At 44.5% G+C, this 26,834-nt stretch overlaps 1 protein-coding gene and 1 non-coding gene across 13 annotated transcripts in view; one reads left to right on the forward strand and one right to left on the reverse strand.

The window, feature by feature from the left end:
• The first annotated feature begins 253 nt into the window (after window positions 1-253).
• The window catches only part of KANSL3 (KAT8 regulatory NSL complex subunit 3), a 64,182-nt gene continuing 37,601 nt past the window's right edge, over window positions 254-26,834 (forward strand). For 7 of the 12 annotated variants that reach the window (XM_066377642.1, XM_066377648.1, XM_066377647.1 and 4 more), the window contains exons 1-5: window positions 377-742; window positions 1,238-1,502; window positions 5,795-5,965; window positions 21,702-21,792; window positions 21,890-22,075. In XM_066377642.1, the coding sequence (XP_066233739.1) occupies window positions 1,288-1,502; window positions 5,795-5,965; window positions 21,702-21,792; window positions 21,890-22,075 (663 nt within the window). In that variant the 5' untranslated portion in view covers window positions 377-742; window positions 1,238-1,287. Of the gene's footprint in view, window positions 311-352; window positions 743-977; window positions 1,503-5,794; window positions 5,966-9,504; window positions 9,568-21,701; window positions 21,793-21,889; window positions 22,076-26,834 lie in introns of those variants that run through there. The other 5 variants (XM_066377643.1, XM_066377646.1, XM_066377644.1 and 2 more) reach the window with 5 other exon arrangements.
• On the reverse strand, window positions 19,181-19,256 carry TRNAS-AGA (transfer RNA serine (anticodon AGA)). The gene has a single exon. It is a non-coding gene; the product is annotated as a tRNA-Ser (tRNA).

Raw genomic sequence — 26,834 nt, forward strand, 5'->3', positions numbered from 1 at the left:
ACAATGGGGTGCGGGTGGCAGGACTGGGGCTGTAAGAGCCAGACTCTTCCTTGGCCCTCACACTCCCACTGAAAATGCAGGAGGCGGATTCCGGACTTGGCCTGCGAGATCCCGCATTCCCCGCTCTCCCCTTCCCGCTTTTGCGGCGCCGAGGTATTCATTCCGGGTTTTCCCGCTCTCCACCCCTCCCTTCCCAGGCTGTTATCCACTTCCGCATTTTGCCTGGAGCCCAGAGATCCGGCTTAGGGGCGGTAACGCGCACGCGCCCTGGGAGCCCGCCCGGGCGGTGCGCGCGGCCCGCAGATTGCGGGTGAGGGAGTGTCGGCTAGCTGGGTTGGCGGGCTCTCAGGGTCGCAGCCCAGGGCAGGGTGGGGTGCTCGGCGAGGGCCTCGGGGCTCCCCGGCACTGGGGGACCAGCGGTGTGAGCCCGGGGCGGCCGGTCGTGTTGGGACGGGGACCATGGGTGCCGGGCCGGCCGGGCGGGTGCGTGGCGGCGCCTTCTGGTCGCGAACTCTCGGTGACCTTGGCTAAGTCGCTTCATTCCCATTGAACCAACTCCTTCATCTGTGAAGTGCGAACAATAAGCCCGCCTATTGGATGGGGCTGTTTGGAGGTTCAGTGGCGAGACCCCCAGTTGTGGCCGGTGTCCCAGGCGTTTTGCGAGAACCGCCCACCCCGGCGATGGAAGAGGGGCCCCTTGGGGTGGCATTTTGTTACCGGCTTCGAAAAGGAGCCCTTATTTGTATGTTAAAAGCTCCAGGATATTATTAATTCATTGCAAAAACTTTCATTTAACATAAAACGGGAGACTTGAAGGGCCTTCAGAGGCCTGCGCGGCCCCGCTGGTACCCGAGTGGGGGGCGCTGAAGCTTTAGGGAATGGTGAGAAGTAGAGGAGACCCTCCCTTAGCTCGGGGAGGGCCTTCTGGCACTCATGGGAAGCCGCGGCGCTGGCCGAGCAAGTTAGTGTCTGCCCGAGCGAGGCCTTTGCCACCAGTGGAGTCAGTCAGCTCTCGCAGGAACGAAGTTGGTAGAGATTGAGTATAGAGAACTCGGGGTGCCAGAGCCTGTTTGGATGGTGGTGTGGGATTTAGGAACTCTTCCTATGGTGAATTAGGGTGTGCGGTGTAATGAATTCCCAATTAGGAATGATAGACGGTCACAAAAGTAAGAAGCATAGATATTGCAGGTTGAAAGAAATGTAGAATATTTGAATTGACTTAAACTTTACACTGCAGGTGACTAGCAAGCAGACACCTGTTCTTTGACTCGCTGCCACTCTACTAACATGGCCCACCGGGGTGTGGAGAGGGACTTCCAGACATCAGCTCGGCGCATGGGCACCTCACTGCTCTTCCAGCTTTCAGTGCATGAACGGGAGCTGGATTTGGTTTTTCTGGATCATAGCTACGCCAAGCCATGGAGTGCCCACCCAGATGCCAGTAGTGCTCGACCCACTCGAATGCTCTTTGTTACTCCCCGGAGGCAGCATGAAAGCACCATGTGAGTTTGGGCTCCTCTTCTAAGGGCTGGGGTTACCCTCACTGGACAGTGATCAGGTGGTGGGGATTCAAGAGGACTTTATTGTGGGGCTTGTATGTTTAAGTCAGGCATCTCTGGTAAGCAGTATGAGGATATCAGGCCTGTATGGACATCAGCATTCAAGACATCTGACGAATTAGGAAGCCAGACGTTCAGCAAAAAGCAAACAACCTGTTACATTTAGGTAACAGGACTGGTATGGAAGAGGAAGACGGAAGAGCTGACTTAAAAACTGCCACACAGGCAGCTCTCTCCCAGGAGCATGCCCGTTCTCCTACCCCCCCCCCCCCGGGGGTTAACCTTTCCCTTTCTTCTAAGCTCCAAGGCCCTTCTTTTGCTCCTGTAACTTGTTTCCTGAGCCCATCTCTTCTACAGCTCACTTCTTTTTTTTTTTTAATTTTTTTTTAATTCATTTTTAGAGAGGAGAGAGAGACAGAGAAGGAGAGAGAGGAGAGACAGAGAGAGAAGGGGGGGGGAGGAGCTGGAAGCATCAACTCCCATATGTGCCTTGACCAGGCAAGCCCAGGGTTTTGAACTGGCAACCTCAGCATTTCCAGGCCGACACTTGATCCACTGCGCCACCACAGGTCAGGCTACAGCTCACTTCTAAATAAGCTTTCTCTTACAGTATAGAGGAAAAAAACCCTGCCACACAGGATTAGACTCATTCCTTTTTGTGTGTTTGTGTGACAGAGACAGGGAGGGACAGATAGGGACAGACAAACAGGAAGGGAGAAAGATGAGAAGCATCAATTCTTCATTGCGGCACCTTAGTTGTTGATTGCTTTCTCATATGTGCCTTGACCAGGGGGTTACAGCAGACCAAATGACCCCTTGCTCAAGGGAGTGACCTTGGGCTCAAGCTGGTGAGCTTTGCTCAAACCAGATGAGTCTGTGCTCAAGCTGGCAACCTTGGGGTCTCGAACCTGTGTCCCCCGCATCCCAGTCCGACGCTCTATCCACTGTGCCACTGCCTGGTCAGGCTAGACCAGGTGTGGCCAACGGTTTTTGCCCCAGGCCAGATTAGAAAGAAAACTTTTTTCACGGGCCGAACAAAATGTTAAATATAAAAACGATTTGTTTAAGTAAACAAAATTTTATTATGTAATTTGTTTTTGAATAAATGTTAGTGAGTGAAACACATTTTTAATATACAATATTGTTTTAATAAAAATATATTTTAGTAAAAATATAATTACATACCATATAAATACCCAAACTGTATCGCAATCAATCAAAACAATATTTAATTAATAGAATTAATTATTAATTAGCTGGAAGGGGTTATATCTCAAATAAAACAATTATTTCGTTTTACAAACAGCCTGGACACATTTTTAGTTATCAACTGCAGCTATTGTCTATGCTACAATGCCACTTGATTCAGCATACTTGACCATAAAAATAACGAATTGTTTGATCTTGGGTGCGTACTGGCAAACTCCGCCTAAAAGAATGTGGATTTTACAGCGCCGCTAAATGTCAAACAGTCCATATCGAGTACAGACAAGTACAAAAGTTGTAAATCTTTGTAATGGAATTTTTTTTTTTTTTTACAGAGACAGAGTCAGAGAGAGGGATAATAGGGACAGACAGGAATGGAGAGAGATGAGAAGCATCAATCATAAGTTTTTCGTTGCAACTCCGTAGTTGTTCATTGATTGCTTTCTTATATGTGCCTTGACCGCAGGCCTTCAGCAGACCCAGTAACCCCTTGCTTGAGCCAGCGACTTTGGGTCCAAGCTGGTGAGCTTTGCTAAAACCAGATGAGCCCACACTCAAGCTGGTGACCTCGGGGTCTCGAACCTGGGTTTTCCGCATCCCAGTTTGACGCTCTATCCACTGTGCCACCACCTGGTCAGGCAATATAATGGAATTTTTTTTAAAAAATAAAGAAGTATCGCGAATCCATTTGACCAATTATTGAAAGTTAACCCTAGATTAGTCACACGTGGAATTCTTTTCTGTGTATCACTGTCTTCTTAAATATCTCGATTTCCAATAATCAGAGATGCTTCTGCTTCTGAGTAGCTGAGGTTTTAAAGTAGCGGAGAATATTAAAAATTTAATCACGGGCCATATAAACTCATGCCCACGGGCTGTATGGTGGCCAGGCCTGGGCTAGACTCATTCCATAAGTCTAGTGCTCTGATTTGCCCAAACACTGGTAACAATAACCTATATTAGGTAATGAGATTTCTTTTTCTGGTTTCACCCACAAAGTTTAGGAGCATATTCTGAAGACCTTGCTTTCTGCTTTAGCTTATTTCAGAACTATCACCTGTGGGTGATCTAAAAACCCTTCTTAGATCTGAAATCGATTTTCAGCTGGCCTGCATTATAGGGCAAAGAATTTTTCCCATAATTCAGTATATAACAGGTGATATAATTAATTTGGTTTAAATGAACTTGTTTAGCAATTCTTTTGAGCTTTAAGGTGTTCTAATTTTATTTCAAGATTTGTTGATACATTCTATTCTGATGACCAAACCATGCCCTTAGTAATTTTATAACTTTTGTGGAGGAGGTTTTTTGTTTGTCTGCTTTAATCTGATGTAATGTTTAATCTTTTCTCTAGCACAGGTTTTAACTTTGTTGGAGTATAGAGATCTTACATTTCACTTTCTTTGATTCTCTATTGAGCCTTTATGAGCTGGAGATTCCATGATATTTGTGGGGGGTTTTTGTTTGTTTTTTGTTTTGTGACAGAGACAGAAAGAGGGACAGATAGGGACAGACAGATAAGAGATGAGAAGCATCAATTTTGTTGTGGCTCCTTAGTTGTTCATTGATTGCTTTCTCATATGTGCCTTGACAGGGGCAGGGGCTATAGCAGAGCGAGTGACCCCTTGCTCAAGCCAGCAACCTTGGGCTTAAGCTGGTGAGCCTTGCTCAAACCAGATGAGCTCGTGCTTAAGCCGGTGACCTCGGGGTCTCGAACCTGGGTCGTCAGTGTCCCAGTCCGATGCTATATACTGCGCCACCACCTGGTCAGGCAATATCTGTGTTTTTTTTTTATTTTATTTTATTTTTTTATTTTATTTTATTTATTTATTTATTTTTAATTTTTTATTTTTTTTGCATTTTTCTGAAGCTGGAAACAGGGAGAGATAGTCAGACAGACTCCCGCATGCGCCCGACCGGGATCCACCCGGCACGCCCACCATGGGGCAACGCTCTGCCCACCAGGGGGCGATGCTCTGCCCATCCTGGGCGTCGCCATGTTGCGACCAGAGCCACTCTAGCACCTGGGGCAGAGGCCACAGAGCCATCCCCAGCGCCCGGGCCATCTTTGCTCCAGTGGAGCCTTGGCTGCGGGAGGGGAAGAGAGAGACAGAGAGGAAGGCGCGGCGGAGGGGTGGAGAAGCAAATGGGCGCTTCTCCTGTGTGCCCTGGCCGGGAATCGAACCCGGGTCCTCCGCACGCTAGGCCGACGCTCTACCACTGAGCCAACCGGCCAGGGCAATATCTGTGTTTTAAACATGTACAGAATAATGGTTTCTATTTCATTTCCTAAGGAGGGTGGCATTTTGCTGGCATTTTTGGTTGCACTGGACAAGGATCTCTGAACTTTAGGGAATTACCCAGCATAATCCTGCTGCCCCTGGCTGAGGGCATAACTGATGAGTTCCTCTAAATAGAATTTGAAATCTTTTTAACTTTTTCTCTAGTTTTATAATAGCTTCTTGCTAACATTGAAACTCCTATGTTTGTATTTCATAGTTTTTTTGTGTTTTTTTTTTTCTTTTTAAGTGAGAAGAGGGGAGACAGAGAGACAGACTCCCACATGTACCATGACTAGGATCCACCTGGCAACCCATGTCTCTGGTCCATGCTCAAGTCAACTGAGCTATTTTTAGTGCCTGAGGCTGATGTGCTTAGACCAAACCAGCTATCCTCAGCGCTAAGGGCCCATGCTCAAACCAGTGGAGCCACTGGCTACAGGAGGGGAAGAGGGAGAGAAGGGGGAGTGGGTGGGAGAGAGAAGCAGATTGTTGCTTCTCTTGTGTGCCCTGACCGGGAGTCGAACCCGGGACAGTCATTCACTAGGCCAACGCTCTATCCACTGAGTTAACCCACCGGGACCAGAAAGATGACTTTGGACCATAATTTTCATGTGGATATAATGTGTGTGCATACTTCAAAGCTGATCATACGCTATTAAAGACATTTTTGGCAACTAGGTGATTGTTAAGTGCCTGTGTTGTGTAAAATATATGTGGCTTGGTCCTATCTTCTCTTTCTGTTTTCAGTGACTCAGATGTCCCAATAGACGTGGAGACAGTCACATCAACCCCTGTGCCACTCTACGACAATCAGAAGGCACGCAGTGTGATGAATGAGTGTGAACGGCATGTCATCTTTGCCAGGACTGATGCAGATGCTCCTCCCCCACCAGAGGACTGGGAGGAGCATGTCAACAGGTAGGCCACTCTTCAGGAGGACTGGTCACTGCAGAATTAATGCTTACCGCACTGTAAACATTTTGTATCATCATCTGCATTGAAATACATTTATTAGGCGCTTATTTCATTTGCAGCCACACACATGTTCTAACTCTGCATTGTAAGTCTCAGCTTACCGTGCAGTGAGCTCCTTGAAAGGAGTGCTCGTATCTCAGCCATCTTTGCATCTCTGACACCTAGGACACTGCCTGGCACATAGTAGGCATGTGATAAACATTTATCAAATAAACAAATGAATTAAGTTTGATATGTGTGACTAACTGTAGCTTATATAGTACACAATCTGATATGGGAGTTACCCAGTCTACAAAAAAAAAGTTTTAACTAAATGTACATTTGTAAGATACTGTTTTATATGGTCTATAACTAGGGTCATGAAAATGTTTTGGAGTCTCTTGAAAAACTAACAGATGTTTGACTCGAGTGGCTTTTTTTTTTTTAACTTATTGATTGATTTTAGAGAAAGAATAAGGGAGAGAAAGAGAGAGAAACATCGATTTGTTGTTCCACTTATGCGTTCATTGGTTGATTCTTGTATGTTCTCTGACTAGAGATTGGACTCACAACCTTGGCTTATTATGGACGATGATCTAACCCACTGAGTTCCCTGGCCAGGGCCTGAGTTGCTTTTAAATATAGATTTGCAGTCTGTGGTTTTGAGGGATTATTTCAGCTCATTTTCATGAATTGGTTGGCTCATTACCCTTCTTCCTAGTGATCCAGGAACTCCACACCTCTTCAGGTCATTTATCATTGTTCATTTGGCGATCATTTACATACTGCTTAACAATCTTATGAAGGTAAACATTTATATACCATACAAGTTATCTAATTAATGTGTACATTTTAGTGTATTCATCACCACAATCAGTTAAAACTTTTTTTTTGTTTACTGATTTTATTTTTTTATTAACTTTAGAGAGAGAGGAAGGGAGGGAGAAACAGGCACATCGAACTGTTCCTACATGTGTCTGACCAGGGATTGAATAGGCAACCTCTGTGCTTTGGGATGATTCTCTAACTAACCAAGCAGTCCAGCCAGATTTTTTATTTACTTGATTTGAAAGAAAGAGAGAAACATTGATTTGTTGTTCCACTTACTTATACATTCATTGGTTGATTCTTATATGTGCCCTGATCAGGGATTGAATTCACATGTTAGCGTATCGGGATGATTCTCTAACCAGCTGAACTACCTGGCCAGAGCTCCACAATCAATTTGATGAACATTATCCTCACCCCAAAAAGAAATTTCCTACCTATTAACAGTCACTTCCCATTTTTTCCCAAACTCTCCAACCCCTGGCAACCACCAGTTTCCTTTCTGTCTCTCTAAATTTGCCTATTCTGAACATTTTATATAAATGGAATCATACAATATGTTGCTTTTGTGTCTGGCTGCTCTTGCTTAGTGAAATGTTTTTAAAGTTTGTGCATGTTGTAGCATGAGTCAGTAGTTCTTTCCTTTTTATTCCCAGTGATGTTCCATTATATGGATGTACCACATTTTTTTATCATTTCATTTGTTGATGAATATTTGGGTTGCTAATACTTTCTGGCTGTTATGAATATGCATGATTCATGTACTTGTTTTTGTGTGGACATGTGTTTTCAGTTCTCTTGCATATTACCTAGAAATGGGATGGCTGGGTCATATGGTAATTTCATGTTTAACTTTAGAGGACTTTGTAGACTGATTTCCAAAGAGATTACACCATTTTACATTCCCCACTAGCAGTTTCACCTCATCTTTGCCAACATTTATTTGTCTTTTTCTTTATTATGACCATTCTAAAGGTTGTGAAGTGAAATCTTATTGTAGTTTTATTTATTAAAGATTTTATTTATTGATTTAAAAAAAAAAAAAGAAAGGAGAGAGAGAGAAAAGGGAGTGAGGAGTGGGAAGCATCAAATTATAGTAGTTGCTTCCCGTATGTGCCTTGACCAGGCAAGCCTGAGGTTTCAAACCAGTGACCTCAGCATTCCAGGTTGATGCTTTATCCACTGCACCACCACAGGTCTGGCTCATTGTAGTTTTAATTTGCATTTCCCTGATGGCTCTGCTATATGTAAGGGAATGTTAAAATCCTTACATAGGAGTACTTGTCATAATATTGGAGAGATCTTATTTTATAATAATGGAATAGAAAGAGGACATTTGGTAGGAAGAAGGGTAGGACAGTTTGAGGCAGTTGTCATGATTTTGAATCTGGTTGGAAGCTGATATGAATTGAGCAGGTGTGCTTGTGTGATCAAGGTGGTAACTGTTAAAGGAGGAGTGGCTCTCTACTTTGATTGAAGAGCTTATGAAGAAGTTGTTGGGGGTCTTAGATTGGAATTTACATGATGCCCTCCCTAAGAAGGAGAAATGCTCTGCAGAGCTTCGGATAAAGAAGAAAACTGCTGTGAGTAAAGATCAACTACTAGAATATCATTGGAGTCTGTGAATTCAACAAGTGGGTATTGTTGTTGGTACAATTAATAATAAAAATTGTGACAGTGGTAGTAACAAAAAAGAACTACCATTTGTCCAGTGCTTTCTAGGTGCCAGGCATTGTGCTAAGCACTTCATGTGCATGAGTTCTTAATCCCACAGCAACTCTTTGAGGTATATTCCTTCTCTATTTCACAAGATGGAGAAACTGAACTCAGGGTGGTTAAGAAATCTTAGGAAGTGATGGAGCAGGGATTTGTTCAAAGCAGGCAGTTCATCTCCAGAGCCCAGTGTTCTCGACTACTATTCCTTCTTCTTAAGGGCAGTAAAAAGGGCAGTTAGTGGTGGCTGAATAAGGTGAGCCTACATGGTTATGTGTTCCTTTGTGGTGTCCTCAGTGTGGAGTTTCAGAAATTGCATGCAAGAACTGCATGAAGTTTTTATCAGTTCATCCATGGTCATGATCAAGAGGTTCTTGTGGACTTTATTTATTTATTTATTTTTAATTCATTTTAGAGAGAGGAGAGAGAGAGAGAGAGAAGGGGGGGCCAGGAAGCATCAACTCCCATATGTGCCTTGACCAGGCAAGCCCAGGGTTTCAAACTGGCGACCTCAGTGTTCCAGATCGGCGCTTTATTTGGGGACTCTTTATACTTACCAAAGTCATCAGACACTTAATAATATATATGCATTCTAGTTTCTTAATTTACAGGGAAAGATAAGCTCTGGGGCAGATGAGACACTGGGATGTCCTGGCCAGAGCATTGATTTTTCAGGAGAGTCTGGGAAGCCATTCTCTTCTAGAAGTAGATGGCAAGTGCAGAGTCTGCCCTGCCTCCTTCAGCCAGGTAGCTAGATGCACCCATCTTTCCTCAAAGCAAGAAGGGCTTGCAAAGTAGGCCAGGGCACACCTTCACCTGCCCAGTCCTTCAGAGAAGCACTGGCAGATTCTTATCTTTGGCTTGTCTTTCTCTATGGGGACCTCCATCCTTCTGTTATGTCGTTACAATAGATTGATGTGATTAATTAGTGCTCAGTTTATCTCAGATTATTTGTTTTTTAGTGTCTGATGAGATTTTGGAGGCGTCCTTCTCATTAGCAACAGGCTTACAAACCATCTGTTCAGGTAGGTCACTTTTGCACACAGCTAATTATATTATTTGATGATACTCACTGGCTTCACTTTCAGAGGTCACCATTTATACGACCTTCTCCCCGAACTCTGGATCCGTAACCTGTTTGGAACTTGCAGTTAGTTTCCTCTGCTCTGATTATAATCATCTTGTCATTCTTTCCCTTGACTTGATTGTTAAATTGTTCCTTCTTTTCTTCCTGTATAAAATCATGTAAAATTAATATTTCCCACATCAAGAACTCGTGGACTATAGGACTAGAAATTTGTTTTGCCTCAGAGGTCTTTCAATGGAATCAGAAACTTAATTCCTTTGTTAGTGCCCTATTTTTCAGTAGTAAATGCCTTCAGATAACTTTCTGTGTAGAGAAAATGAAGCCCTCTCCCCCTTGACTGACTCTGACTTTCTGCAGTAATGCCTGATATTTGGTGAAATAGTTTAAATCTCCTTTTCTGACTGAGTTGTCTAGATCATGGGTTAGCAAACGAGGCCCATGTACCGAACCGGCCCTATGCTTGTTTTCAAACAGTTCGTGAACTAAGAATGGTTTTCACATTTGTAACTAGTTGAAATAAAATCCAAAGAAGACACATGAAATTCAAATTTCAGGCCCTGGCCGGTGGCTCAGTGGATGGAGTGTCTGCCTGGCAAATGGATGTCCTTGGTTTGATTCCCACTCAGGGCAAACAGGAGAATTGACTATTTGCTTCTCTCCCCCTTTCTCCCCATTCTCTCCCTCTTCTCCTGCAGCCAGTGCTTGATTTCGTTTGAGTGTCAACAGGGTGCTTAGGATACCTAGGTTTGTCCAAGAGCATCAGCCTTGGGTGCTAAAAATAGTTCAGTTGATTCGAGCATCGGCCCCAGATGGGTTGCTGGGTGTTGGGGCATGTGTGGGAGTCTGTCTCACTATCTCCCCTCCTCTCTTGAATTAAAAAAAAAATTCAAGTTTCAAAGTTTATAAATGCAGTTTTTTAAAAAAATTATTTATTGATTTGAGAGAAAGAGAAGGGGAGAAAAAGGGGGAAGAGAGATAGAAACACTGACCTCTTCTTTGACCCAGGATCGAACAAGTAACCTCTGCGTATCCCAAGGATGCTCTAACCCAGCGGTTCTCAACCTGTGGGTCGCAACCCACAGGTTGAGAACTGCTGCTCTAACCAATCAAGCTGTCTGGTCAGGGCTATAAGTGCAGTTTTGCTGGACCACAGTCATGCCCACTCTTCTGGGTGTTGTCCATGGATGCTTTTACATTATGACTGCAGAGTTGAATAGTTGTGACAGACTATATGGCCCACAGACTCAAATATTTACTCTCTAGTTCATATAGAAAAAGGTTTTAGTTTTTGTGTGTTTTTTTTTGTATTTTTCTGAAGCTGGAAACAGGGAGAGACAGTCAGACAGACTCCCGCATGCGCCCGACCGGGATCCACCCGGCACGCCCACCAGGGGCAATGCTCTGCCCCTCCGGGGCGTCGCTCTGCCGCGACCAGAGCTACTAGCGCCTGGGCAGAGGCCAAGGAGCCATCCCCAGCGCCCGGGCCATCTTTGCTCCAATGGAGCCTTGGCTGCGGGAGGGAAAGGGAGACAGAGAGAAAGGAGGGGGGGGGGTGGAGAAGCAAATGGGCGCTTCTCCTATGTGCCCTGGCCGGGAATCGAACCCGGGTCCCCCGCACGCCAGACCGACGCTCTACCGCTGAGCCAACTGGCCAGGGCTAGAAAAAGTTTGTTGACCTCTAGTCTAGGTCATGTTCCTGTGTTTGTGATGTGAAAAACCTTTGAAAACAATTTATGTACATTTTGCTGGGGTAGTAATGTCCTGAAGAAGTTGGACCAGTTCCCCTCATCCCCACAGAATTTTCAATTGTCAAGTTTAAAGATATATAGCTTTTGAAAGACATTCAGTAAAATACTTCTGATACATGATATGTCTCAGTATTGCTCAAATGATTTAGGACATTTCCAATATTTCAATAAAAGAGACTAGTGTCCTAAAACATGTTGTCTTATCTTAGAAATCAAAACTTCTCTGTATTGAGCCAAATGAAACCATTCTCCTTTTTTTTTTTTTTACAGAAACAGAGAGTCAGAGAGAGGGATAGATAGGGACAGGCAGACAGGAATGGAGAGAGATGAGAAGCATCAATCATTAGTTTTTCATTGCGACACCTTAGTTGTTCATTGATTGCTTTCTCATATGTGCCTTGACTGTGGGCCTTCAGCAGACTGAGTAACCCCTTAGTCAAGCCAGCGACCTTGGGTCCAAGCTGGTGAGCTTTGCTCAAACCAGATGAGCCCGCACTCAAGCTGGTGACCTTGGGGTTTCGAATGTGGATCCTCCACATCCCAGTCCGACACTATCCACTGCGCCACCGCCTGGTCAGGCCATTCTCCTTTTTTTAAATTTTATTTTATTTTATTTTTGTGACAGAGGCAGAGAGAGGGACAAAGAAGGACAGAGAGACAGGAAGGGAGTTAGGTGAATAGGTGAGAAGCATAAATTCTTTGTTGCAGCACCTTAGTTGTTCATTGATTGATTTCTCATATGTGCCTTCACGGTAGGGGGGGGACTACAGCAGATCAGAGTGACCTCTTGCTTAAGCCAGCGACCTTGGGCTCAAGCCAGCGACCATGGGGTCATGTCTATGATCCCATGCTCAAGCCAACAACCCCACACTCAAGCTGGGGATCCTGCGCTCAAGCCGGCGACCTCAGGGTTTCGAATCTGGATCCTCCACATCCCAGTTTGATGCTCTATCCACTGCACCACTGCCTGATCAGGCTTTAAAAAAAGTTTTCTCTAATTATATCTCTCAATATTGTATGTATCTATATATTACTTAGATTGGAAATTTGAAATTTTGACTCCCAAGATCTTTGTGTTATTTCCCCCTCCTTTTCTTCCTCCCATTCTCTCTCTCTCTCTCATTCCTTTTTCATTCTTTCCTTTCTCCTGGTGTTTAAGAAAAAAAAAATTTATAATCTGTCTGACCAGCAATGGTGCAGTGGGTAGTCGACCTAGATGCTGAGGTCCCAGGTTCAAAACCCCAAGGTCACCAGCTTGAGCCCAGAGGTCGCTGGCTTGAGCCCAAGGTCGCTGGCTTGAGCAAGGGTTTAAAACTGGCCTGGCTTGAGCCCCCTGGTCAAGGCAAGTATGAGAAGCAATCAGTGAACAACTGAAGTGCCATACCTATGCACCTAGGAGTTGATGTTTCTGATCTCTCTCCCTTCCTGCCTGTCTCTCACTAAAAAAGAAAAAGAAACAAATTATAATCTAAAAAGTAAGTATGACCTTTTCGGTCTCTCTGATGTTCTTTGTCTCTCCCTGTTTGACTTCTGGTTAAAAAAAATCTTTTAGATATTTTAATACTGAATTAGTCTCCCTTGAAAAATTAGTTTATCAGAGAAAACAATTACCTTTGAAAATATTAGGCTTTTCTAGGACCAATGTGACTTTTTGGCTGCTTTTGATAAGATGATCCAGCAGTCAGAACATCATTCCGGGTCAGTCAGAGCATAGGGAACACAGGATTATCTGATCTTGTCTAAGGAATGAAGAATAGGCATTTTTGCACTCCTAAAAATTAAATAGGTTTAGTTGGGGGAACTGTGTTGACTCACCAGTTCCCATCAGCTATTTGACTGTTTAGACTTGTATTTAAAATTCTGTCTCCTGTTTTTAAAATTTTCCTTAATTATATCTTTTGCATGCTCTTTATCTTAATCTTAGGTTAGATCTTTGTTTTCCCTGCCCACTTAATTTTCCAGCCTTCCACAAAGCTGACAAAATATAGAGAATGTGTTTCAGTTCTTGGAATCACTTTGTTGTCTATCCAGCAACAATCCTAAGAACTTTTTCTGGGATTTTATTTTAGACATTCTATTACATAATAAAGAATGCTGTTGGTGCCTCATAAATAAATTATTCCTCACTCGCTGTTCTTGAAATTAAAGTCTGTAACATGATCAAGTAGGCTTTGAGAAATCTTCAGAGGTTGTTGAACATGAAGAAATTGTATTTGTTGCCTAACCTACAAGTGAGCATTATTGCTGGGAGTAAGGCTTCAGCGTAGTATTGCTTCAAGATGTCACAGGTTCTTTTTTTTTTTTTTTTTTTTTTTTTTTTTTTTGTGGTAGAGACAGTGTCTGAGAGACAGACTGATAGGGACAGACAGACAGGAAGGGAGAGAGATGAGAAACATCAGTTCTTCATTGTAGCTCCTTAGTTGTTCATTGGTTGATTTCTTATATGTGCCTTGACTGGGGGGCTACAGCAGACCAAGTGATCCCTTGCTCGAGCCAGTGACCTTGTGCTCAAGCTGGTGAGCTTTGCTCAAACCAGATGAGTCCGCGCTCAAGCCGGTGACCTCAGGGTCTCGAACCTGGGTCCTCCGCATCCCAGTCTGACGCTCTATCCACTGTGCCACCACCTGGTCAGGCTGTCACAGGTTCTTAATACATATTTTTATAGAACTGGAAATTTGAAAATTTTTACATAGCCCTTGATCTTTCATTTTCACTTCAAGGTCCGTCAGAAATACAGTCATATGAAAATGGAGATAGATGTGTGCATGTGTGTGTTGTGGGGAAAGGAGGAGGGGTTCATTGTAGCTGTTCGTAAGAGCAATAAAAGGGACACAACCTAAATGCCCACTGATGGGGCAGAACTAACCAGTAACAAAGATATGTATTGATACGGAAATAGATCCATATATCTCTAGAGCTCTTTGAACTGCTTGTAAACATCCTATCTCCTGCCACCACTACCAGATCCCCAAGCCCTCTTGAGACTTCTTATACATGAAAGAGATGCTACTGTGTCAGTATTTTGTCCATTTCAATAATGTGAACCAGCTGATATTCATAATCCATCCTGAACCTAGGGTGTCCGGAGTCCCAACACTTGAATTGAAGCTTCCACTCCCTGCCTCACAAGTCCAAAATTTCTAGATTTCAAATTTCAACAAAACCTGACTGGATCTGGTGAAGTAGGAGGAATAAGTCAAGGGAACCAGGGAAAAATAAGAAAAAGGAGCCCTGGCTGGTTGACTCAGTGGATGGAGTGTTGGCCTAGCATAACGATGTCCCTAGTTCGATTCCTGGTCAGGGCACACAAGAAGCGACCATCTGCTTCTCTCCCCCTCTTCTCCTTGCCTCTTTTCCTTCCTCTTCCCCTCCCATAGCCAGTGGCTTGATTGATTCAAGCATCAGCCCTGGGCGCTGAGAATAGGTAGGTTGGTCCGAGCCCCAGACAGCGGTTGCTAAGTAGATCCCAGTTGGGGTACATGCAGGAATCTGTCTCACTATCTCCCCTCCTCTCACTTAAAAAAAAAAGGAAAAAGAGCCTAACCAGGCGGTAGCGCAGTGGATAGAGCGTCAGACTGGGATGCAGAGGACCCAGGTTTGAGACCCCGAGGTCGCCAGCTTGAGCGTAGGCTCATCTGGTTTGAGCAAGGGGTTACTTGGTTTGTTGTGGCCCCACGGTCAAGGCACGTATGAGAAAGCAGCCAACAACTAAGGTGCCAAAATGAAAAACTGGTGATTGACGCTTCTCATCTCTCTCCGTTCCTGTCTGTCCCTATCTATCCCTCTCTTTGACTCTGTCTCTGTAAAAATAAATAAATAAAATAAAATAAGTATAAATGACTTAAAAAAAAGAAAAAGAAAAAGGACAATTCTCAGAAACCAAGACTGCTTCTGATACTCACAAGAGGGTAACAAGAGTGGAGGTTTGGAGGATGAGAAGGGGTTAAGTATAGCAAGGAAAGCTGAAGGATTCTGTGATCATGAACTTCAGCTCTTCTCTTAAAGTTTGCTTCCATCAATAATCAGCTGCCCTGGGTGAGTAGTTCAGCTGGTTAGAGAGTGTCATCCCAGTACAGCCAAGTTACGGATTTGATCCCCGGTCAGGGCACATACAAGAATCAACCAGTGAGTGCATGAATCAGTGGAACAACAAATTGGTGTGTCTCTCTCTCAAAAAATAAAAATAAATAAATGAATAAGTAATTAAAGTAATTATAGCTAACCTGAGTTTTTATTGCTAGAGGAACCTTAAGAGATCCATATCTATTTTACAGTCAAGGAGGCTGAGGGCACACATCTGCCTCTTCATTGCAGAGCTGGTTTGAGTCTTGACTCCGAGTTAGTGTTCTCCTGGACTGTGTAACTGATCAGTTGTAAACATGTAGGTGAGATTTTATTTTACAGAAGGAAAAGAGGTTGAACCATATTTTCCTCCTTTTTGTGTGTGGGTGTGACAGAGACAGAGGGACAGATAGGAACAGACAGACAGGGAAACATCAGTTCTTTGTTGTGGTACCTTAGCTGTTCATTGTGTTCTCATATGTACCTTGACTGGGGGGCTACAGCAGAGTGAGTGACCCCTTGCTTAAGCCAGCAACATTGGGGCTTCGAACTTAGGTCCTATGCTTCCTAGTCCGATGCTCTATCTACTGTGCCACCGCCTGGTCAGGCCATTTTCCTCTTTTCTAAAGGATATTTACTCTTTCCAAGGAGAATGGGACAGCTGTACGAAGTTAAGGGTAATTTATAAAGTGATGGGGTCGTGTTATTGGTGTTCATAGAAAAATGAGCTGTAGAAAATAGGGTGCCTTCTTGGGGGGGTATGATGGGAAGGATGCTGGTCTGCTGTAAAAGTAAGAGGCTCAGATTAGTTGCACCTAAGTCATGTTTCAGTGTCTTCTGCTTGTCAGCCCCACAGCTTTGTGTGGTGAGAAGTGTAAGGGTTTGAGTTTGTGCTCAGCTGTTTACAGGACTTAGAATGTTGTATGCTCACAATTTATCCATTTATTTATTTGGCAGAAATAAAGTCCCTACCATGTGCCATATACTGTTTTACCTGTTGGGGATCGGACACTTAAACAAAACCAACAGTCCCTGCCATCTTAGCCTTTACATTCCAGCAGAGGGAGATGACTAAAGAAATAAATACCGTGCAATGGTAGTAAATACAATGGGCAGAATGTGAGAGGTGATATGACTGGAAGGGGGATAGGGAAGTTGGGATGGGAGTGAGGTGTTGGCAGTTTTATAAATAGGGGTGAGTCAGGGAAGCTTCAGTAGAGGTTGACATCTGAGCAGTGACCTGAAAAAGGTAGAAAGGGAGCCATTGTTCAAGGGAGAGGGAATGGTGACTGTACCCCACTTGTGATAGGAGAATACCAGAAGGAGGGGTGGGGGAGCAATGTGGTGAAGCACAGAAGTCAGACATTCGTTGACGATGATGTGGCTTATTCCTGCTCCTTCAGAGTCCAGTCAGGGTTTTTTTTGTTTTTTGTTTTTGTGACAGAGAGAGACAGAGAGGGACAAATAGGTACAGACAGACAGGAAAGGAGAGATGAGAAGCATCAATTTTTCATTGCAGCACCTTAGTTGTTCATTAATTGCTTTCTCATATGTGCCTTGACTGGGGGCTACAGCAGACTGAGTGACCCCTTGCTCGAACCAGCGACCTTGGGCTCAAGCTGGTGAGCTTTGCTCAAACCAGATGAGCCCAAGTTCAAACCATATGAACCCATGCTCAAGCCGTCAACTTTGGGGTTTCGAACCTGGGTCTTACGCGGACGCGTCCCAGTTCGATGCTCTATCCACTGTGCCACTGCCTGGTCAGGCCAGTCATGTTTTGTTGTAGTTTGATATTCAGAGAGTTGGGACTTGGGAGGCGAGGACTGAGATTCAGATAGCCAGTGGCAATGACTGGCTCTTAATGGGTTGAAATAGAACCACTGAAGGGCTTTGAGCAGAGTGACATGATCTGATTTAGGTTTTTTGATTGATTTCTTTTCAGAAATGATTTTCCAAATTAACTTTCCAAAAGGTTGTGCTAATTTATATTTCCATCAACAAGAAAGAAGGGACCTATCTTCCTATGTCCTTATAACACAGACTAGTATTAAACTTCTTAATTTTTACCCATTTGATAGTTGAAAAATATTTTAATTTGAATATTTTATTTATTTATTTATTTTTACTGATTTTTGAAAGAAAGGGAGAGACAGAAACATCAATCTGTTCCTGTGTTAATTTGCATATTTGATATTTAATAGGGTTGGCTCTAACTTTGTGAGAACTGCCTTCTCATGTTCTTTGCCTATTGTTTTTGAGTATTTTGTCTCTTAATTTTTTAGCAACTTTCTTTTTTCTTATTTTAATGAAATGGCAGGTGTTTTGACTTTGTTTTTGATACTTAATTTTTTTCCTTTACAGAAGTTTAAAGGACTTACGTAGTTACATTTATCTTTTTATTTTTTAAGTGAGAGGTAGGGAGATAGACTCCCACATATGCCCCGACCAGGATCCACCCAGCAACCCTCATCTGGAGCCAATGCTCAAATTAACCTAGCTATTTTAGCACCTGAGGCTGACGCGCTTGGACCAGCTGAGCCATCCTCAGTGTTTGGGAGCCCATGCTCAGACCAGTCGAATTCCTGGATATAGGAGGGGGAGAGGGAGAGGAGAGAAGCAAATGGTTGCCTCTCTTGTGTGCCCTGACTGAGAATTAAACCTGGGACATCCATATGCTGATGCTGGGCCAACACTCCATCCATTGAACCAACCAGCCAGGTTCTTACATTTATTTTTTTTTGGAGAGAGAGAGAGAGACAGGAAGGGGGGAGAGAAATAAGAAGCATCTACTTGAAGTTGCGGTGCTTTAGTTGTTCATTGATTGCTTTCTTATACATGCTTTGACCTCCAGCTGGGCCAGTGACCCCTTGCTCAAGTCAGCGACCTTGGGCTCAAGCCAACAACCTTTACACTCAGCCTGCAACCATGGGGTCATGTCTATGATCCCACTCTCAAGCCAGCGACCCTGCGCTCAAGCTGGCGGGCCAGCGCTCAAGCCAGATAAGCCCATGCTCAAGGCAGTGACCCCAGGGTTTCATACCTGGGTCCTCAGCATCCCAATCCAACACTCTGTTCACTGTACTACCACCTGGTGAGGCTATCTTTCTTTCTTTTATGGCTTTTAGGTTTTAGGTCATACTTAAGAAAGAAAGGCCTTACTTGTTCTAAGATAGATGATTGATTGATAGATAATCTCTATTTCTTCTAGGACTTCGGTAATTTTATTTTTTGATATTAAACTTTTTATTCCACTTGAAATTTATTTTTTAGGGGTCCAGGTTTTTAAAATTTATTTATTTTTTATTTTTTAAGACTATTCATTTTAGAGAGAAAGAGAAGGGGGGAGGAGCAGGAAGCATTAACTCCCATATGTGCCTTGACCAGGCAAGTCTAGGGTTTCGAACCTGTGACCTCAGCATTCCAGGTTGATGTTTTGTTTTTGTTTTTTTTGTTTTTCATTTTTTCTGAAGCTGGAAACAGGGAGAGACAGTCAGACAGACTCCGGCATGCGCCCGACCGGGATCCACCCGGCACGCCCACCAGGGGCGACGCTCTGCCCATCCTGGGTGTCGCCATGTTGCGACCAGAGCCACTCTAGCGCCTGAGGCAGAGGCCACAGAGCCATCCCCAGCGCCCGGGCCATCTTTGCTCCAATGGAGCTTTGGCTGCGGGAGGGGAAGAGAGAGACAGAGAGGAAAGCGCGGCGGAGGGGTGGAGAAGCAAATGGGCGCTTCTCCTGTGTGCCCTGGCCAGGAATCGAACCCGGGTCCTCCGCACTCTAGGCTGACGCTCTACCGCTGAGCCAACCGGCCAGGGCCCAGGTTGATGTTTTATCCACTGCGCCACCACAGGTCAGGCTTCAGGGTTTTTCTCAGCACCACTGTCTTTATTCCCGCTCTGTTGTTTTAAGCCACCCAATCGGTGGTACTTTTTCACAATGTCCTTGGGGAACTAATACACAGAAAGACAAACAACCTTAATATGCCTAAACTTGCCCTTGACATTTCACCTAACCTGTCTGCTACCAGGCTTGCACTGCCACCTTGGTCTTATTCCAGGTTCTCATTTTGATCTGGCACCCACTTTATTGATTTTTGTATATAGAGAAAGAAGAATATCATAGTTGTTTTTCCACTTACTTATGCATTTGTTGGGTGATTCTTTTTTATTTTATTTTATTTATTGATTTTTAGAGAAAGGAGAAATAGAAATATAAAGAGAGATGGGGGGAGAGCAGGAAGCATCAACTCATTGTAGTTGCTTTCTGTATGTGCCTTCACCAGGCAAGCCCAGGGTTTGAACTGGTAACTTGGGTGTTCCAGGTCAACGTTTTATCCACTGCGCCTCCAGAGGCCAGGTTCATTGGGTGATTCTTGTATGTGGCCTGACCAGGGATCAAACCTGCAACCTTGATATATCAGGATGATGTTCTAACCAACTGTAACAACCTGGCCAGGCTGGCACTCACTTTAAAAAAAAATCTCTTTTAAGGTAATCTTATCACCAATTTATTTTATGGCTGAGAGATTTGGTAAACAAATATTAACTGGGCATCTTCTATTACCTTTCTCTCAGTGTCTTTAGGAAGATTACTGTCCAGAATTGGGGTTTTACTAATTAAGACTGACAGGATTGGGTGGAGGGGGACTTTGGAAGCTCCACTAAACTGTACTGGGTATGACAACAAGTGGGGACAGGGCAATGGGACAGGTTTCTTTTTCTTTTTTCTTTTTGATTTTTATTGATTTTAGAGAGAGAAGAGAGAGAGAAAAAGTTGGGGGCAGTGGGTAGGAAGCAGGAAGCATCAATTCATGTTGCTTCTCATATGTGCTTGGGGTTTTGAACCAGCAACTTTGGCATTCCAGGTCAATGCCTTATCTACTGTGCCACCACAGGTCCAGCAGGACAGGTTTCTAATTGCAGGGCCCAGAGCTGAGTGTCAGGACACATTCCGCCATTAATAAGCAGAGTAGAATGTGTGTGTCTTATGTACTGTGCTGAAGTAACACAGTGTTAATTCATACGGGACCGACATTCAGAAGTAAATTTGGCCCGACCAAGTGGTGGTGCAGTGGACAGAGCATTGGACTGGGATGCAGAGGACCCAGATTCGAAGCTCCGTGGTCACTGGTTTGAGCACGGGATCACAGACATAACCCTTTGGTTGCTGGCTTAAAGCCCTAGGTCACTGACTTGAGCAAGGGTCACATGGTCTGCTGTAGCCCCCTGGTCAAGGCAATATGAGAAAGCAGTCAGTGAACAACTAAGGTGCCACAATGAAGAATTGATGTTTCTCATCTCTTTCCCTTCCTGTCTGTCCCCCTCTCTGTCTTTTTTTGCCACACACACACCACACACACACACATACACAGAAATACATGGTGGAAAAGGGAATGATGTCAGTTTGGATAGAATATTAAGGAGTAGGAAAATAGCCACTTCGTTTGTTATATTCCTTTTCTATTTTCTTTTTGAAGCTAACTTAAATAGGCCTCTTATATTAGTCTGGGATTTAATTTTTTTATTAATTTTTTTATTTTTTACAGAGACAGAGAATGAGTCAGAGAGAGGGATAGACAGGGACAGACAGACAGGAACGGAGAGAGATGAGAAGCATCCATCATTAGTTTTTCATTGCGCATTGCAACACCTTAGTTGTTCATTGATTGCTTTCTCATATGTGCCTTGACCACGGGCCTTCAGCAGACCGAGTAACCCCTTGCTGGAGCCAGCAACCTTGAGTTCAAGCTGGTGAGTTTTTCCTCAAACCAGATGAGCCCGCACTCAAGCTGGTGACCTCGGGGTCATGAACCCGGGTCTTCTGCATCCCAGTCCGACACTTTATCCACTGCGCCACTGCCTGATCAGGCAGTCTGGGATTATATTACACTAAAATGCTTGTTCATCTTGTCTGCCTTCTTGTATGAAATATTAACCTTGTGGAATTCAAATATGTCTGTGCAATGGAGCTATGCTTTTATTTGTTATTGGATTATTTTAGCCACTGAGTACATGATTAGCTTGGCCAGCACTAAAAAGACTTCATTGTGACTGTAGTGTGTATATTAATACGAGTGCTTGTAGTCAGAACTGAGACCAGAATCTTGGTCTTGTGCTTTAGCTTGGTGGTCTTAGACTAAGCTACTTTAAGTTATGCTGTTTCACAGTGGGAACAAAAGACATGGCATAATCTTTGTACAATGTATATGCATGGGGTGTGTTCCTAGGGTTTGACTTTAATTCCTCGGAGTTTCCCTTATAGGACAGGCTGGACAATGGCCCAGAACAAGCTGTTCAACAAGATCCTCAAAGCACTGCAGTCTGATCGGCTTGCCCGCTTGGCCAACGAAGGGGTGAGACTTCAGAAAGCTGCCCGTGGTGTGCGCAGTCCCTTTCTCCCATTGCTAACAGGTGGACCTCATGTTTTATTGCTCTATGTATGTCTTTCAGGCTTGCAATGAGCCAGTGCTCCGCCGCGTTGCTGTGGACAAGTGTGCGAGGAGAGTGCGGCAGGCCCTGGCAAGTGTGAGTTGGGACACCAAGCTGATCCAGTGGCTACACACCACCCTGGTGGAGACCTTGAGTCTGCCCATGCTGGCAGCCTACCTGGATGCTTTGCAGACACTGAAAGGGAAGGTAAGGCTGATTGGTGTCTGCCTTGTGCTAGGGTAGCCAGCCTCTGCTATAGACATGGGGCTTGGCAAGGTCATTGCTTGGTCAGCCAGGAGGGCATGACTGAGTCTGCCAAGTTTGCTATTAAAATAAGAGACATGGTATCATTTCACATTTTCGTCTGGTGTAAACGTCTTCAGCCTTGCTGGCTCCAGGATGCGGTGTGGGCTTGAAAACCAGGGTACACTTGTAGCCTCTCCATCCCTGCAGCTTGTGGTTTGAGTCACCTCTGAGGTGAGGTGAGAAAGGAATTGAATTATCGCATGGAAGATGAAGGGTTTACTAGCAGGAGTGATGAGAAGGGGCCAGAAGCGGACCTGGGAGCTCAGAGTGCAGCGGTCAGCGGTAGGGAGGTGTCCAGAACAGGGAGGGGGACATTCATGCCTCAGTCTTGCCTCATCATGTGGTGAGCCTTCAGGAGCAACTCTTTGACTCTTTATAATTCTGTGTATAAGGTATCTACATTTTCTACTTTCTCACTGAGACAGTATTGCACAAAGTTAAACTGTTTCTGTTTTTTGACTTGTTTTTATTTTTCATAATTCCAGTTTATTGGGATTTTACTTCCCACCCTGGGCTGTGTTCAGTGTGGTCGAGTATGGGTTCTGCAAGCAGACCTAGTGGTTCATCATTGCAATCACTACTGGGCTCTGTCTTCTCAGATTAGTGTCCCAGTTTCCTTCTCTCCAATATGTGGCTAGTAATAATACCTTCTAGGATGAATTACTTAATCTAGTTAGTATGCTTGGCACAAAATTTGGTCAAGCCCACAGTGACTGTTAACGATTATATAAATTCGTAGGTTCTTGAGAAATTTTTTTTTTTTTTTTGTATTTTTCTGAAGCTGGAAACAGGGAGAGACAGTCAGACAGACTCCCACATGCGCCCGACCGGGATCCACCCAGCACGCCCACCATGGGGTGATGCTCTGCCCCTCCGGGGCGTCGCTCCGTTGCGACCAGAGCCACTCCAGCGCCTGGGGCAGAGGCCAAGGAGCCATCCCCAGTGCCCGGGCCATCTTTGCTCCAATGGAGCCTCGCTGTGGGAGGGGAAGAGAGAGACAGAGAGGAAGGAGAGGGGGAGGGGTGGAGAAGCTGATGGGCGCTTCTCCTGTGTGCCCTGGCTGAGAATCGAACCCGGGACTTCTGCACGCCAGGCCGATGCTCCACCACTGAGCCAACCGGCCAGGGCCGAGAAATTTTTAGTGTGTTTTGTTCCCATATAAAACATCCTCAGGCAGGCCCTGGCCAGTTGGCTCAGTGGTAGAGCATTGGCCCGGCATGTAGAAATCCCGGGTTCGATTCCCGGCCAGGGCACACAGGAGAAGCGCCCATCTGCTTCTCCATCCCTTCCCCTCTCTTTTCTCTCTGTTTCTCTCTTCCCCTCCACAGCCAAGGCTCCGTTAGAGCAAAGTTGGCCCAGGACCTGAGGACAGTTCCATGGCCTCTGCCTCAGGTGCTAGAATGGCTCTGGTTGCAACGGAGCAACACCCAAGATGGGCAGAGCTTCACCCCCTAGTGGGCATGCCGGGTGGATCCCGGTCGGGCATATATGGGAGTCTGTCTCTCTGCCTCCCCACTTCTCACTTCAGAAAAATACAAAAAAAAAAAAAAATAATAATAATAATAAATAAAACATCCTCAGACAGCTTGGATTAATTCTTGACTTTTGTTTTTTCCCTTCTTTGTTTTTCTGTCTTCTCCTTTTCAGGAAGGTGACCTATTTTGTTGCTATAATTTTCCCGCCCAGCAGCTTTCTCCAGCCATACCCCCAAATTTTCGGACTCATTGTTTCCTACTTGCTTTTTAGTCGGAGGATGCTGAATTTGTTTGAAAGCAAAAGCAGATTGGTTTACTATAGAAGTAAAATTTAGGACTAGGTGCAGTAATGATATTCATAGTAAGAAATTTGATATTAATTTATTTAACAAATAATTTTTTTGCTTATAATGTGCCAGGCACTGGGGTGAGCAAAACAAATGCCCTTTATGATTATAGAACCTACTTTCTAGTGGAGAAAGAGGTGAATGAATACATAGCCTGAGGCATCCCCTTTGCTGCTGCTCTGTAGTAGAATCCTGGACCCATGAGGTGAATGATGGGTGGGGTATGAGGCCAAGGTAAGACCTGGCAGAGAGGGTAGCCTGAGAGTATTTCAAGTAAAATTTTAAAATAAATGTTTTGCACAGCCCTCTACCCATGGAGAAAGCACACTGGTGCATGTGCATGTGCTCTCTGTTACATGCTGGTAGTACCCAGAGTCCCACTTCTTTATGACTCGGCCTTACTCTGTGGCCAGCATGATTGCAGTGTAATTCCCCTTTTTAAGGGAGTTTGCATTGCTTCCTTATTTAAGTTACTGTCCGGATATCCTCAAGCATATGGGGTGGTGTCCAGGTTTTATGAGTGTGACAGACCTCTGGGAGGACTCTGCAGGTATGCACTGTTGCTGCTGCCAGATCATAGTGTGAGTTAGTGGGAATGGCTGAGGGACACGCTGGTGCATCAGTCAGTAAGGACCCCAGCCTGAGATGCTTCCACTCTAGGCTGTACTCTCGGTGGTTCCATCAGACCCTTATTTTCCCACGACTGTCTGATTCACAAGAAATACTTTGCTTGTTTCCTAAAACTTTAAATGTTACTTGCTGGATGAAAATGGAGATGGATGGTATTATGCTCTTGGCCCAGCTACTTTGACCATTAGATTTCTTGTGAAGGGAGTGGACAAGGTATAGACAGACCCAGCCTCATTCATTTATTTATTTATATATTTATTTTCAATGTTTATTTTATTGATTTTTAGAGTGCAGAAGGGAGGGGGGGAGTCAGCAATCTGTTCCTATATGTGCCCTTACCAGGAATCGAACCAGCAGCCTCTGCACTTCCAGACTGCTCTACCCAACTGAGCTATTGGCCAGGGCTAGACCCAGCCTATAAATTGTTTTTTGAGTGAAGCAATGCTGGCAAGACTGGGGAACCTCGGTCACAGAACTTTGTTACTGATTAATTATTTCTAAATATTCTACATTGACAGAAGTGAGTTTCAAGGCTTTGTCATTTCAGAAGTATACTCTGATGGCCTGACCTGTGGTGTTGCAGTGGATTAAGCCTCGACCTAGAATGCTGAGGTCACCGGTTCAAAACCCTGGACTTGCCCAGTCAAGGAACATATGGGAGTTGATGCTTCCTGTTCCTCCCTCTTCCCTCTCTCTCTGTCTCTCTTCTCTAAAATGAATAAATAAAAAAATAAAATAAAAAAAGAAGTATACTCTGCTGCTTTTAAAGTCTAATCAGATCAGATCCTCTGCCTCAAGCTGTTAAATGGCTTAGAGTTATAGAATGAGTTACAAAGAAATGGCTAGTTTGGGATGAAGATCCTTGTTGGTTTGGCTCTAGCCTTTGTTACTAGCTTTGTGTCCTCTTCCTTCTTTACTCAAATCCTTGACTTTGGGCCCTCTGTGCCTAGAATAAGCTCTTCACATTATACTTGTTGTTAACTATGGTAATTTTTATTTATTTATTTATTTTTTTAAATTTTATTTATTCATTTTAGAGAGGAGAGAGAGAAGGAGAGAGAGAGAGAGAGAGAGAGAGGAGAGAGAGACGGGGGGAGGAGCTGGAAGCATCAACTCCCATATGTGCCTTGACCAGGCAAGCCCAGGGTTTCGAACCGGCGACCTCAGCATTCCCAGGTCTACGCTTTATCCACTGCGCCACCACAGGTCAGGCCTTATTTTTTCAATTATAGTTGATCGACAATATTATATTGGTTTCAGGTATACAATGTGTTGATTAGCCACTTATATACCTTTAGAAGTGATCACCTTGAAAAGTATAGTGCTATGCATCTGACATCGTACATAGTCATTACGATATTATTGAAAGTATTCCTTAGGTTGTACTTTACATCCCCATCACTGTTATTTATTTATTGTATTTTTCTGAAGTGAGAAGCAGGGAGGCAGGGAGACAGACTCCCACATGTGCCCGACTGGGATCCACCCAGCATGCCCACCAGGGGGCGATACTCCGCCCATCTGTGCTGTTGCTTCATTGCAGCCAGAGCCATTCTAGCACCTGAGGCAGAGGCCATGGAGCCATGCTCAGCGCCCCTGCTTTGCTCCAATGAAGCCTTGGCTACGGGAGGGGAGAGAGAGAGAGAGAGGAAGGAGAGGGGGAGGGGTGGAGAAGCAGATGGGCGCTTCTCCTGTGTGCCCTGGCCTGGAATCGAACCTGGGACATCCACATACCAGGCCGATGCTCTACCACTGAGCCAACCGGCCAGGGCCACCTGTTTACTGGTTTTATAACTGTCAATTTGTACTTCCTAATCTCTTCCCCTTTTTCACCCATCCCCTAATCCTCCTCCCATCTGGCAACCATCAATTTGTTCTCTGTATCTGTGAGTTTTAGTTTTGTTTGTTTCTTTTTCTTTCTTTTTTTTAGTGAGAGAGGGACAGACAGGGACAGACAAGAAGGGAGAGAGATGAGAAACATCAACTTGTTGCGGCACTGTAATTCATTTGTTGCTTTCTAATATGTGCTTTGACTGGGGGCTCTAGCTGAGCCAGTGACCTCTTGCTCCACCCAGTGACCGTTGGCCTCAAGCCAGTGACTATGGGGTCAGGTCTAGGGTCCCACACTCAAGCTGGTGAGCCTGCGCTCAAGCTGGTGACCTTGGGGTTTTGAACCTGGGTCCTCAGCGTCCCAGGTCAATGCACTAT

This window comes from Saccopteryx leptura, chromosome 3, assembly GCF_036850995.1.
Source record: "Saccopteryx leptura isolate mSacLep1 chromosome 3, mSacLep1_pri_phased_curated, whole genome shotgun sequence".
Classification (NCBI taxonomy): domain Eukaryota; kingdom Metazoa; phylum Chordata; class Mammalia; order Chiroptera; family Emballonuridae; genus Saccopteryx; species Saccopteryx leptura.